The sequence below is a fragment of the Narcine bancroftii genome, chromosome 2, assembly GCF_036971445.1.
Source record: "Narcine bancroftii isolate sNarBan1 chromosome 2, sNarBan1.hap1, whole genome shotgun sequence".
Classification (NCBI taxonomy): Eukaryota; Metazoa; Chordata; class Chondrichthyes; order Torpediniformes; family Narcinidae; genus Narcine; species Narcine bancroftii.
The window spans coordinates 321418440-321433448 of NC_091470.1; the positions used below are offsets into that span (position 1 = coordinate 321418440).

A 15009-nucleotide genomic window follows, 5' to 3' on the forward strand; every position below is an offset into this window, starting at 1 on the left:
CTTCCTATCCACATATGTGCCCAAATACCTTTTGAATTGGGATCTTTACAAGAAGTCCAGCTACGAACTGTGGAAGGCCATCCCTGAAGCAAAGTGGCAATTCCGGAGGAAGCTAGAGACAGAGACAGATACATGCTAGCTATGGCAGGGAGTGCAGGCCCTTACAGCCTACAAAGAGAGGGTGAACACTAAATGGCTGTGATGCTTCATTCCCCAACGAGCTAAACACCTTCGATGCCTACTTTGAGAAGAAGAACTAAACAGTGCCTACGAGAATACCTGAAAAGGCTGAGAATCTCTGAGGGTGACGTCAGAACATCATTCAAGAGTGTGAACCCTCGCAAGCCATCGGGCCTAACTGTATACCTGGTAGGAAACAGAAAATCTGCGTAACCAACTAGCCAGTGTGTTCATGAATATTTTCAACCTATCAGAAGATCCTGGTCCCCAAGAAGAGAAGTGTGAGCTGCCTCAATGTACTCCCCAGTAGCACTAACGTCTACTGTGATGAAATGATTTGAGAGGCTGGTCATGACCAGAATTAACATGTACCTTAGCAAAGATCTGGACCTGCTGCAATTTGCCTATTGTCACAATGGCTCCACAGCTGATGCAATATCGCTGGTTCTCCACTCAGCTCTGGATCACCTCGAAAACAGCAATTCATACATATGGCTGCTCTTCATCGACTAGAGCTCATCCTTTAATACCATTATTCTCTTAGTGCCGCTTAAGAAGCTGCAAACTCTAGGCCTCTATACCCCCCTCCCCCCCTTCTGCAACTGGATCCTTGACTTACTCATCGGAAGACCACAGCCAATACGAATTGGATGCAATGTCTCCTTCTTGCTGATTATCAACACAGATGCACCCTTATGATGTGTGCTCAGCCCACTTCTCTACTCATTATACATCCATGACTGTGTGGCCAGGCACAATTCCAAAGGAATCTGACAAGTTTGCTGATGCTATCACAGTTTTCACAGAATCACAAACGGCAATGAGGAAGTGTACAGGAGGGAGATAGATCAGTTCGTTGAATGGTGTAATGACAACAATCTTGCGCTCAATGTCTGCAAAATCAAGGAGATGATTGTGGACTTTAGGAGGAAGTCTGGGGATCATGACCCAGTCCTCATCAAGGGCTCATTAATAGAGAGGGTCAAGAATATCAAATTCTTGGGTGTCAACGTCTCCAAGGATCTGTCCTGGAGCCTCCACGTTGATGCAATCACAAAGAAAGCTTGCTAGCAGCTATACTTCGTGAGATGTCTGAGGAGATTCAGTATATCACCGAATACTCTCATAAACTTCTACAGGTGTAACATGGAGAGCATTCTGGCTGGTTGTATCACTGTCTGCTATGGAGGCGCCAGCTCTCAGGGCAAGAATAAACTCCAGAGGAATGTTAACTCAGCCTGCGACATCACAAGCACCAGACTTCACTCCATCAAGGACATCTACAATAGGCAGTGTCTTAAAAAAGCAGCCTCTATCCTCAAAGACCCTCACCTTCACTCTGCCACCATCAGGAAGAAAGTACAGGAGCCTAAAGACAAGCACTCAGTGGCACAAGGACAGCTTCTTCCCCGCTGCCATCAGATTCCTGAATAATCAATGAACCAAAGACGCTGCCTTACTTTTCGTGTACTACTTTTTTTAGTAATGTTGTAAGATGCTTATAATATGAATGTTTGCACTCTGACGCTGCCACAAAACGCTGAATTTCATGACAATAAATCCTGATACTGAACATTGTATTTGTATCTGCTTTTATAGCTTCCTCTGGCAGTATAGTCCTTCTTGAATCTCTCTCCTCTTAGATATAGAATTATCTACTCTAGAAAATGTACAATGAGCATTCACTTTATCTATGCCCTCATGATTTTATAAACCTCTGAGGGGAAACTTTCTCTCTTGCACCACAGCTCAAGCCATATACTCATTCTAACTATTCTGCTATTCCTAATCTGACTAGCATGAGGCATAGGGCAAATCCTGAGATAACTATCTTTGAGGTCCTACTTTTTAATTTATCTCCTAGCTCCCTAAATTTGGTTTATGAAATTTATCATGGTTATTAATGCTAATGCCTTGACCATTTTTATAGTTTGAATAATCATTCGCAATATTTGCGATGCAGTTGCTGTCCTTATATGAAATGTACAATTTTTAAAAGTTGAATGGCTGTATTATTTTATATTTACTCAAATTCTGGGCTCACTTTGTTGGAATCTTTCCTCATTGGTAGGTTTAATTCCAAAAAAGAATATTCAGAGTTAGAAATATAAAGTATTGCTGGATATCAAGAAAGAAACCGCGTAGCAGCTGGTGCGATGCTGTTACGGTGCCAGCAAACTGAACTGGGATTCAAATGCTGCGGTGTCTGTGAGGGGGTTTGTTACGTTCTCCCCATGGGTTTCCTCCGGGCGCTCAGGTTTCCTCCCACCATTCAAAACAAACTGGAGGTTGTAGATCATTTGGGTGTAATTGAGCAGCACGGGCTTGTGGGCCAAAAGGGCCTTTTACCATGCTATATGTCTAAATTTAAACGTAAAATCATCCAAATTTGCAGGAAACCGTTCTCTAACAGTTTTTGGAAATTTGGCTGATATTGCAAAAGTAATTTTCCAAACAAACAGCTCATTAATAATTTAAATTATTCTAAATAGGAACAAATTGATTACCTTCTGAATATCTTATTTTAAAATAGGGATTTTTGTGTGCTACTTGCTGGTTAGTCAGTATTAAAATTGTGGTATTCTAATGTACATTTAACAATTTAACCTCGTGAAAGTGAATCACAAACCAACATCTAATTATTTTTGCTTTAACTGCTTTTTAAAGCTTAACTTAAAGTTTCAAAATCTATTATTCATACTTGCAGACTATTAATATTAAATCTGTGCCAGTTTACATTACTGTGTGAAAAAAGTTTGAAACATTTTATTTGTTGTGTTAAGAACTTGGTCCAATCAAGACTGTTATTTCCAAATAAATTGATGTGGCTATTAAATATTTTCTATGGATGTATTTTTTGTACGACTTATAAACATCTCTGATGTATTTGAATTCTTGCCTCACATTTAAAAAAAGTACAAATATCAGGTTTCTGTGAAAGCAGTCAATTTTGATTTTAAATAAGTTATTCAATTACAAGAGTTTGCCTTTCTAAATCATCAAAATATATTTTGTTACTATAGGACTGTGTATGTGTTAGCGGATGTAATGGATGACCAGTTAAAGACCCTGTGGCTTTCCCCATTCCAAATTGAGGAACTTGACACAGATTTGGAAATGGTAAGCGCAAAAAATGAAAGTTTTCTGCAAGTTTTAAACATAAGCTAAACTGAGAGAGTCGAGGAGAGAGCATACAAGGCCACACACATTTAAACAATGCATTTGTCCACATCTTGATGAGAGTGATGACAAGGTTGAAAAGTTGATCATTTATTAAATTTGATTGCATCAGGTCAGCAAAAGCACAAGTTCAATATAAAATGGCACCTGTTTTTAAGGATGTCTTCAGAGCTGTATGCTATGACTCAAATACAAAGTTTCTCTCATGCTGGAAATCTCAAATATCTTAACAATTCCTCACAGCACCGTTGGACAAAAGTACAGAATATCTTGATTTAATTTTTGCCACTTCTGATGAATGTTTTATAATTAAATTTAAGAAACAAAGATGTAATACGTGAAGGCAGGGAGATTAAATGGCAAAAGGAAGATGACGCTGGGTGAAATAGGAAAAAAGGATATCTGGAGAAGATGAATGTGCTTTTACTGGAGAAAATCGAATGATGTGAAATACAAAGCCGAGGATTGCTGGCAACAGTTTTGTTGCAAGTTGAAGTATTGTTCTCAAGTCATGCTGTTTTATTTGCAACAGTGTAGGGAGCCAAAGGTAGAAAGGAAGCATGCAAAATAGGATCCAGGTCAATGGGATAGGAATTAATATGATGGCAACTGGAAGCTCAGGCTTATCCTTTTCAGCTAAATTGAGGCATTCTGCAAGTTGGCACATCTACAAAGGTTATACTGTTACGAGCTCAGAGGACTGCAAAACCCAGCATCAATAGACATTCACCAAGACAAATGGTTACTTAAACAAAAGTTGCTTTTAATTATCTTTAAACATGAAAATAGAATCAAACTTTAACTTGTCTCTATTGACTTACTTAACCTAACTTAACCCCCTTCTAATTCTAAGCGCACATGTATGTAAGTTCAGAAAAGTTCTTTGGTTCACAGTTCAATCTCACTTCTCATTCCTCCAAGTTCACTGGTTGCAGGCAATTCTTATACTGTGCACAGAATTTAACATTTATAAAGTTCACACGCTTTGGTGCTTGAAAGGTAAATGGCTACAACTCAGGAAGGTTCTTGTCAGTTTTCAGAGAGAGATTTGTTATTCCAGGACATCCACAACTGATGTACTTCCATCAGCCACTCCAGTATCTTGCTGACAAAACTTGCCCCTCAGGGTTCTCCAGGTGATAACCTCTTTCTTTCAGGTCACCACAGAGATCCTTTATGTTTCTCTTATTCCAAGTGAGTCCTCTCCTCTTGCATGAATCACAAGGGCTTTGACCAGCCCATCTTCCAAAATGGGGCATTCTACAAGCTTGCGAGCTTGTCTGTTCCAGTCCCAGCTGCTGTCTGCTGGCTGTAACACTGTAAAATATCGTGTGTGTGTGTGTGTGTGTGTGTGTGTCTGTCTGTCTGTCTCTCTCTGAGAGAAAGCCTGTTTGACTCTCTCTGCTTGCAAAACTACATGACCCCCTTAGAACAGCAAGCTCTCTTCCAGACAACAGCATCTCCGATGTGCTCTTTCACCTGTTGCCTTTTGTAAACAACAATCCATTAGTGAAGTCTCGAGCAAAGCTCTTGCAAAAGGTCTGAGGCCCTGATATGTCTAGCATGGGGCAGAGCTCCAGTTTTTTTAATAAGATCTGTTTTAAAGTGTTTGTATGTGACCTACTCTAACCAACCTTTCCCAATTTATCTCCCTAAAACATATCTATATACTCTGTCACAATGCTACATCATGAATAATTAGTGCAGTGTTCCAAAGTAGAAATATTTAGTAAATTCTACTCCATTGCAAAGGTATAGTGTGCATGAAATGGTCAAGGCAGGTTTGAGAGCCATAACAACTATGTTGGGGACAAATCGATGGTCAAGCAAAAAGTATCACAAATACTCTAGTGGAAGATGATAAGATCAGAATGGATGTGACAGGGATTAAAGCGAAGAGAATGTAATAGAGACTTTGCATGAAACATTGGGAGGAACTATATTTAAGGTAGCTTTGGAAGTGGATATTAATGGATAATGTATCCTCTTAAAAGGCGATGGACATGTTAAAGGAGGGAAACATTAGTGACAGCCAATGTGAATGCGAAATAAATGTTAAAGTTGGTCACAAACAATATATTTTTTTTACTAAGAGTAGGAGCAGCATCAATTCAGTCAACATAGTTTAAAAAAAAAATAAATGAGAGAGGGAGTTAAACAAAATAATATCTACAAAAGGTAGGGTCGAGTGCAATATACAAAAATGCTGGAGAAACTCAGCAGGTCCCGGAGGATTGATGGTTGACTTTTATTTCCTATGGGTGCTGCATGACCTGTTGAGTTTCTCCAGGACTTTTGTGTATTGCAGATGAGAGACGGTACCCAAATAAGACTGAATTAAAGAATATTATATATATCCTGCAGATATGGGCATAGCCTGGACTTCTGAGATGCTATTGGTAACACCTATTTGGAGCAACTCGAATGGAGTTAAAACATTCTTCAACATGAGAACAAATTCAGACTGACAGAGGAGAGTATTGGTGGCAAAGTTTGGATTGGGCTGGGTTCAGGAAGAAGTGAGGGGAATTGCATATGTGGAATATTTATGGGTTTGGAGGGGGGTGGGAAGAGGGGAGGGAGGAAAAGGGGAAAAAAGGGAGGAAATGCCACTGTAAATTTAATGAAAAACGTTTGTACATATTTTAGTTGATATGGTTCACAGTATGAAAAATAAAAAAATTATTATTTTTTTTTAAAAAGGAAGAAGTGAAGGGCCTTGGATCACCATAGTTGTGAATTGAGATAGAAGACCCATGATATAGGACCAGAAACAGGCCATTCAACCCATTGAGTCCACTCTGCCATTCTATCATTAGCTGATCCATTCTCCCACACAGCCCAACTCCCCTGCCTTCTCTACATAACCTTAGATACCCTGACAATTTAGGTACCTGAATCTCTGCCTTAAATGCATCCAACAACTTGTCCTCCACAGCCAACCTTGGTCGCAAATTCCAGAGGTACCACTGTGGCTAAAGAAATTCCTCCACATTTCTGTTTTAAATCCTGAAGTTGTGCCATCTTGTCCAATACTCATGGGAAACAACTTTGCCACATCAACTCTGTCCAGTCCTTTCAACATTCAAAGTCCTTCCATGAGGTTCCTCCCTCATTCTTCTGAATTCCAAGAACTGTCAAATCTTTCTTGTATTCTAATCCCTTCATTCTAGGAATCATTCTTGTGAATCTTCTCTGAACTTCTCTATTGCCTTTCTCAAGTAAGGAGTCCAAACTGTACCCCTTGCTCCAAGTGAGGCCTCAGCAGTTCCTTCTGAAGCATCCCTGCTCTTGTATCCTATTTCTCAAGATAAGAATGCCAACATTGTATTCGCCAAATTTACCACAAACTCAACCTAGAAGTAACCTTTAGGGTATCATGCACAAAGACTCCCAAATCCCTTTGAACATCCATATTTTGAATTTTTCTCCCCAAATAATAGTTACCCCATTTTCCTAATCTATCTATGTCTCTTTGCAGCTTTTCCATTTCCTCACTACCTACCCCTCTACCTATCTTTGTATCATCACATATTTAGTCACAAAGACATTTATTCAGTGATCCAAATCATTAACATCCCGTGGAACACCTCTGGTAGCCAACCAGAATCCCTTTATTCCCACGAATCAGCCAATGCTCTATCCATGCTATTATCTTATTTATAATTCAAAGGGTTCTCATGAGCAGCCTCATGTGTAGCACCCTATCAAAGGCCTTTTGAAAATCCAAATATGCAACATCCACTTTGTGTGGCCTGTTCGTGGTTTCCTCAAAAAGTTGTGGTAGGTTTGTCAGGAAATATTTTCCCTTAAGGAAACCATGCTAACTTTGGCTTATCTTATCAGGCACCTCCAGGTACTCCATAACCACATCCTTAACAATCGACTCCAACAACTTCCCAACCACTGATGTTAGGCTCAGGGGTTCAATGCTGCAGGAGCTCACAGGAGCACCGCTCTGGCACCTCATGGGGCTGCTCCAGCACTTCCTTGTCGCCATTTTTGGTGAGCTCCTGCACCTAAAAAAATTAGCACTGCACCATCAGTTAGGCTAATGGATCTAGAACTTCCTGCTGCCTCCCTCCCATTTTAAATAGTGGAATTTTCTACAGGCAAACTTTGCAATTTTCTCATCTATCAAGGAATTGAATGAATCTGAAGACACAGTGAAAATGAAATGATTAGAACTGGGAGAATGAGGGTGTCAGAAATTTCACCATGCAGTTTTTAATTCCTTGAGTTATTTAATCTCTCTTGCTTTCACTCTGCCACAGAACTCTCCCCTTCCCCACCCACCTCCAACCTTTGTACTCTCTTGCCCTGTGGTTTGTTCCAGTATTACCTCTGCTGAAGCATTTCTCAGCAGCGTAAAATTGGTCTCTCTCTGGTATAGAGCTTTTTCTTCTATTTCTCCTTTTTTGTTAAATCTATATGAATAATGATGACAAAAGTGTTCTCTCATGATACTCCTTTCACCTTCCCAGCCTCATTCCCTGAAATTAGTCTGGAATTGAGCCACTGCCTCTGCACCCACTTCTCCTTTTACACTGACAGAATGCCCAATTAATATAATCCTTCACCAATAATGTTTTTTTTTCATTTAGCAGAAATTTGCGCGTAAACCTACCAGTCAACTTTGGAACATTCAAAAATCTACAGTACCTTTCCAATAATTTCATACTAAGATTCAACCATTATCACCTGATACGATAATCCTCCCGACATACTGTCCTGTCACACAGCTGTATGTTGAACATTAACAGTACCCTTTTATTATTCTACTGTATCTTATTTGAAAATTGTTACTAAAACATCAAGCTGCTACTGCTGTCACTCAAAATCATGTTTTCATTATCATTTGAAATAATATGTCTTTCCTTGTCTTCAACTCATCTGGTTTTAAATACTATTAGTTTTAATATATATTAAAATATACAGGCACATTACTGTTTTGCCTGTTTTCCAAACTGTTTGTCGGGCTTTAGAAAAGGAAAAAGAATTCGGAATTAGGAAATATAATGGGTCCGAACTTGTTGTCCATGACAAGTTGCTTGATCTCATCACTGACATCTTGCTGATAAATGAACATAAACAAAAATGAGGAGGTCCTGAGAAATAACAAATCCATGTTCGGTACAATGTTATCACACAGACAGTCCAGGACAAATCCTGCACATGGCTGAGGCAAACCTTTCAAAGTAACAAAGCACTCCACTAGGCTTGTCATCTTACTGGTGGAGGAGTATATCTTCCCAAATATTAATTGGGATATATCGGCTGTCAATTAAAGTACTGCTAAGTGGGCTGATATCGCCTCAAACCGTGCATCTTGGCGCCTCACAGTTTGGCGGGCAGCAACCTCCTTTGAAGAAGACCGCGGAGCCTACCTCACTGACAAAAGACAAAGGAGGAAAAACCCAACACCCAACCCCAACCAACCAATTTTCCCCTGCAACCGCTGCAACCGTGTCTGCCTGTCCCGCATCGGACTTGTCAGCCACAAACGAGCCTGCAGCTGACGTGGACTTTTACCCCCTCCATAAATCTTCGTCCGCGAAGCCAAGCCAAAGAAGAAATAATTTTACACATTAAGTACCATTAAAGAGAATGTAACCTTTACTTTTCTCTATTGCAGCCATTCCCTTTCATTCACATGAGTTGGAGGTTCAATGTCTGATGCAGGTTCAGCAGAGAAATTCTTCATTGTGTTAGATAGCTAGTAAAATTGTGCTCTGTTTGAAGTTAATGAGGAATGCAGCCAAGAAACTGTCAACAGAGTGCGCTAACAAATTCTTGACTTCAGTGTTCAGACAATAGTTTACAACTTGCTGGCAAATAGAATGAATTCTGGCATTTTGACACAGAACTCATTCCATTTCCGTTTAAGTTCCAGCTCAATAGAAAAGCTGCAAATGGAGGACCACATTAAATAGTCCATGGTCCTAATTAGCCCTTAAAAAGAATTATATATTTGTTTAATAAATTAGTATTTGGTGAAATGAATTAGAATGTCATTCAAATTCACATTTGCAGTTTTATAAACTGAGATGAGCTTCTACTCACTGATATCTATACAACAATGTTCATTGCAGGTCAAAGTTGACTTGATTGACCTGGCTGAGAAGTGCTGCTGTGATATGGATTTGAAGGCAGAACTGGAAAGATCATTCCTTTCAGAACCCTCTTCTCCTGGTAGAACCAAGGTATCAAAAGGCTTTAAACTGGGGAAACATAAGCATGAGACCTTCATCACTTCCAGGTGAGATATCAAGTATTAACATTTTTGGTTTGATCCATGTTGTGAATAAGGAACTAATTTGATTCTTCTGTTGATCACACGCACGCATACTAAAATTCCACCTCAGAATCTGTTAACGTTAAAATTCAATGTATTTATTTTGCTTTCAGTTAGGTATTTGATAAAGTCCCCCATGCAAGGCTCATTCAGAAGGTAAGAAGGCATAGAATCCAGGAAGGCCTTGGTTTGTAGATGCAGAATTGGCTTGCCCATTGAAGGTAGAGGGAGGTTGTGTATCTTTTGTATTCTTCATGCAGGTCAGTGACCAGTGGTGTTCTGCAGGGATCTGTTCCAGGATTCTTTCTCTTTCTGATTTTTATAAATGGCCTGGGTGAGGAATTGGGAAGGCAGGTTAGTAAGTCAGTGGAATGACACGAAGGTTGGTGGTGTTATGGATAGTCTGAAGGGTTGCCAGAAGTTACAGTGGGACATTGATAGAATGTAGAGTGGGGCTAAGAAGTGACAGATGGAATTTAACCCAGAAAAGTGTGAAATGGTTCATTTCAATGTGTCAAATTTGAAGGCAGAATACAATGTTAATGTGAGGTCTGTGACCAATGTGGATGAAGTGAAAAATATTGGGGTTCATGTCTATAGGACACTCGAAGCTGCTGCATGTTGCACCTACACAAGATCTTACTTGGACCCTACTTGGAATATTGTGTTCAGTTCTGGTCTCCTCATTGCTTAAGGATGTAAATGCTATGGAGGGTTTAAAGGAGATTTACAAGGATGGTGCTTGGATTGGACAACATGCCTAATAAGGATAGGTTGAGTGAATTTGATATTTTCTCCTTGGAGAGATGATGAGGGGTGACCTGATAGAGTTGTATAATTGTGTGGATGGCCGGTAGCTTTTTCCCCACACCTGACAAGGCTAAAACAAGAGGCCATTCTTTTTAGGTGCATGGGAGAGTGTTAAGTTTTTCCACACATAGTGGTGGGTATATGCTGCCATCAACACTGGAGGGAGGTTAGGCAGTAGGGTATTTGTTAGAGTAAGTTCTTAAGTTGGCACAACACTGGGACTACAGGCTTTATACCTTGCTGTAGATTTCTATTTTCTATGCTTGTACTTGATAGGAAAGGAAATTGGAATATAGTGCAAAATGCTGAATGCTTTCATGGAAAACACATGTATAGGTGCTGGAAGAATGTTTTTATCTTCTCTTCCAGATCAGCTGACAGAAAATGTTAAACTTCATGAAGAATAATTACATACTCCTAATGAAAAGAAAGTATATATTTTAAAATTTAGACAAAGGAGGAAAAACCCAACCCCCAACCCCAACCAACCAATTTTCCCCTGCAACCGTGTCTGCCTGTCCCGCATCGGACTTGTCAGCCACAATCGAGCCTGCAGCTGACATGGACTTTTACCCCCTCCATAAATCTTCGTCCGCGAAGCCAAACCAAAGAAAGAAGAAGAAAGAATAAAATTATCCTTATGAGCCTAAGAACATATGTGAAAACATTCCTTTCCTAACTTAATGTTCCAATGATAAATGTGATTTACCATTCCTTTGTTAGCAATCTGTCAGCCAACAGAAGCTTTTCAAGCATTTGAGAATCTTCTGTAATTCTGATTTCCCACTGACTCTTGTCAGTTGAAAAGGTCACAATTTTGCAAACCTTTCTTCTGTCTTAATGGGTTTTGTTGTACTTCATGGTTGTTCATTTATAGTGCAACTAAAGCCTTGTGCAAAATCACTCCACCAATCCTCCCAGCCCAAAAATCTCATTTGCCATTTTTCATGAATTTTACTGTTGGACTGGCAGCTTTATAGATTCTTCTATACCTGTCATCTGTTGAATTTATTTTATTTATGCTTCATAGTAATTTCCTGAAAGTACTCACTCATATTCTTTCCAATGTATTCAACTTTCAATTAAATAGGAGTGTATTGTGGATTCAATCTGGTTTACATTAATGGTACATCACAAAAGGCTTTGCACTGTACAGTTGAATTTCTCGTCTCAGACATTGGCACAGTTGTCATCGGCTGATTAAAAGTCAAGCAAATTCTGTTACTTTGCACAGCATGCTTTCTTTCAATGCATGAAAAATAGTGAAAAGTTTACAATGAATAAAAATGTAAGATTTGGAGATGGATGTTGAAAAATGGTAAATTTGTGGAAATCAGTCTACTTACTGTAGCTTCTCTTTTGAATATAGTCTTTTAATGTGAAATATAGCCATATCATAGTTTCTTTGTCGAGTTTGTACTATTTACATTAATGCGATCATTTGCATACAGAACATTGTGGAATTATTTTTATATCTTTATCTACATTTTATTTTAGTGGAAAATCTGAATATATAGAGCCCGCTAAACGAGCTCATGTGGTGCCCCCTCCACGAGGACGAGGCAGAGGGGGTTTTGGATCGAATTGTAGACCTCATGACATATTTAGACAACGGAAGCAAAATACAAGCAGACCACCCTCGATGCATGTGGATGATTTTGTGGCAGCAGAATGCAAAGATGTTCCTTCCTCTGGCCCACCACCACCAAAAAGGACAAATAAAGGACCTCAGAAAGCTCCTCGTGGTGGATTTTCTGGGAATAGGGGACGAGGTATCTTTCACAGTCAAAATCGCTTTTTTTCACCACCTGCTCCAAAAGGTTTGTTAATATTTACTAAAAATAGTTCCTATTGTCTTAACGTGGTAGTGAATAATTGAAATGATCTTATTTGTATATTATATGTAAAGCTCCAGCAACAGCAAATGCTTCAATAGTTATGATACTATCAAGCATCGTTTCCCATGAATTCATGTACTACATAATAGGCTGATATAAACTATCGCCCAAAAATGAGCTTTCTTAGCACTGAAAAGGGTTTCACTTGAAGTATGCTACATGACTTCCAGAAATAATGATCGAGTAAAAATTCAACACTTGTTGATTGAGATAAGCATACAACATTTGTGTCCATTTTCAAAAATTCAGATTGGTTGACTTCAACTACTTTTATTACTGCAATCCCATCTCTTTAACTGGTCTCAGTCCTACCATATCCTTCAATTCTGTCTCCCTTTGCACCTGTAACTCCTTCCATTCCACTATTTGTAGCCATATCTTTGTTGATGCAGGTTCAATTCTCTTCTTTCCCTCAAACCACTCCACCTCTGCCTTTCTCTCATAAGATCTAAAGCGATTTTTAAAAATGGCTACTGAGAGCAATGTCATGCTTCAGTGTCCATTTTATTCAGATTGCTCAAGAGTATTGTTGTGATATATGTGTGTTAGTTTATACAGCACGGAGCAAGTCCTTCAGCCCAGTTTGTCCAGGTGAGCAAGTTGTCATTTTAGGCTTGTCCCATTTGCCAACATTTGTCCATATCCTTCCCATTCTTATAATTGTCCTAAAGCCTGAATTTAATAATTGTACCCACTTCTAAAGCTTCCGCTGGCAGCTTGTTCCAGATACAGTCTACCCTCTGAGTAAATGATTTAAAAAAAAAATCTGTTACTTTGAAAGATCTTAAACCTGTGCCTTCTCAATAATAGAAACAGTGTCTCCTATTTAAACAAAGATACTCACTCATATTCTCCAGAAATGTCTCAGGAAAATATTCTGCCAACTTGATCCTCATTTGTTTGGAGAAAGGTTTTGCTCTGTGATACAAGACGACCTCAGCCTGCTTAGGAAAGGCATCCAGTGTCTGCACAACTATGAATCAAATAATTGAATTGTTATGTACTAACACACTGTGGTCTTTTTTTTTGGTCAAAATACAAGTGCTCTTTATAATCATGCTAAATTAAATCCATTTTCCCAATATCCTCTCTGTATTTTTTTTTGCTGGATAATTCTAGATTAGAGTCTGGTTTAAGGTGATATTTAAAGTGTCTGGAGCAGTGAAGAATAACTCATCAACACAGAGTGGAAATTTCCTGCACCAGAAAGGGGTGAATGTTTCCCTCTTGCGTGCAGCCACATTGAGACCCAACACCCAGCCTTCAGGAGAGGTGCAGATGGCTAATTTTACAAGTGCAACTCAAAAAAGCTTAATGATCCCCACTATGAGACTGTATTATGGTTAAATGTTACTAAATACAATTCAGTGCTGATAATTGAATCTAATTTACTTTTGGAACTTGTATGTTTAAAATAAAGTGAAGGGTTCCATAGTGCCTAAGTGATATTAAGAAATCTGATTAAGTTGTAGGGAGTTCTAATTGGATTATTATGTTTGGGTAAAAGAAAAGAAACTAGCCTAATTTTAAAGTTAAATTTTAGTTTTAAAGCATCATTTTTCTTATTTATATTTCTGCAACCTTATTGGTGTTTTATATATAAGTAGAGTGTAAACTTAAGAGTGTTGGGATAAAACCAAATCAAACTCTTTTCCTTTATAGGGTTGTTATGAGCCCAGAGGACCCCAAAACCCAGCAGCAATAGAAATTCACCAAGACAAATGGTTACTTAAACAAAAGTTGCTTTTAATTATCTTTAAACATGAAAACAGGATCAAACTTTATCTTATTTCTATTAACTTGCTTAACCTAACTTAACCCCCTTCTAATTCTAAGCGCACGTGTATGTAATGTGTATATAAGTTCAGAAAAGTTATTTAATTCACAGTCCAATCTTACGTTTCACTCCTCCGAGTTCAATGATTACAGGCAATTCTTAAACTGTGCACAGAATTTAACATTTATGAATTTCACCAGGCTTTGGTGCTTGAAAAGTAAATGGTTACCACTCAGGAAGATTCTTGGTTTTCAGATAGAGATTTGTTGCTCGTTGGACACCCACAACTGATTCCTTTAGATCAGCCACTTCAGTTTCTTGCTGAAGAAACTTGTCCCATCAGGGTTTTCCAGATGATAACCTCTTTCTTTTAGGTCGCCACAGAGTTCCTTTTTGTTTTTCTTATTTCAAGTGAAACATTAGACAGCCAGTCCTCTCCTCTTGTATGGACCACAAGGGCTTTGACAAGGCTGAACTAAGAACTCACAACCTGTTTTCAAAATGGTGTTTTTCAACAAGCTTGCCAGCTTGTCCTGTTCCAGTCCCATCTGCTGCTGCTGAACTGTTGAACTGAATTCTCTCTCTCTCTCTCTCTCTCTCTCTCTCAGAGAAAACCACATGGCCCTCTTAGAACTGCCTACTGCGCTCAGACAGACTGCGGCTCTGGACCTAATCTTCCGAGTTCGTTCATCTGTCGCTTTCCAAAACAATAATTCATTACTCCACAGCATGTCCAATTAACACCTACTTGTGAAGTCCTTATAGGCATTCTTCAAAGTTTTTGCAAAGGCACCCAGAGCCTGGACAGTCTGGCTTGAGCAGAGCTCTGGCATTTTAAATGAGGTCTATTTTGAAGTGTTTGTATAACC

General features: G+C 39.0%; 1 protein-coding gene across 6 annotated transcripts in view; it reads left to right on the forward strand.

Moving 5' to 3' along the window:
• The window catches only part of virma (vir like m6A methyltransferase associated), a 103915-nt gene that overhangs the window by 81813 nt on the left and 7093 nt on the right, over window positions 1–15009 (forward strand). For 5 of the 6 annotated variants that reach the window (XM_069921845.1, XM_069921848.1, XM_069921847.1 and 2 more), the window contains exons 20-22: window positions 3204–3300; window positions 9453–9619; window positions 11963–12285. In XM_069921845.1, coding sequence (XP_069777946.1) covers window positions 3204–3300; window positions 9453–9619; window positions 11963–12285 — 587 coding nt within the window. Of the gene's footprint in view, window positions 1–3203; window positions 3301–5724; window positions 5907–9452; window positions 9620–11962; window positions 12286–15009 lie in introns of those variants that run through there. The other variant, XM_069921850.1, reaches the window with a different exon arrangement.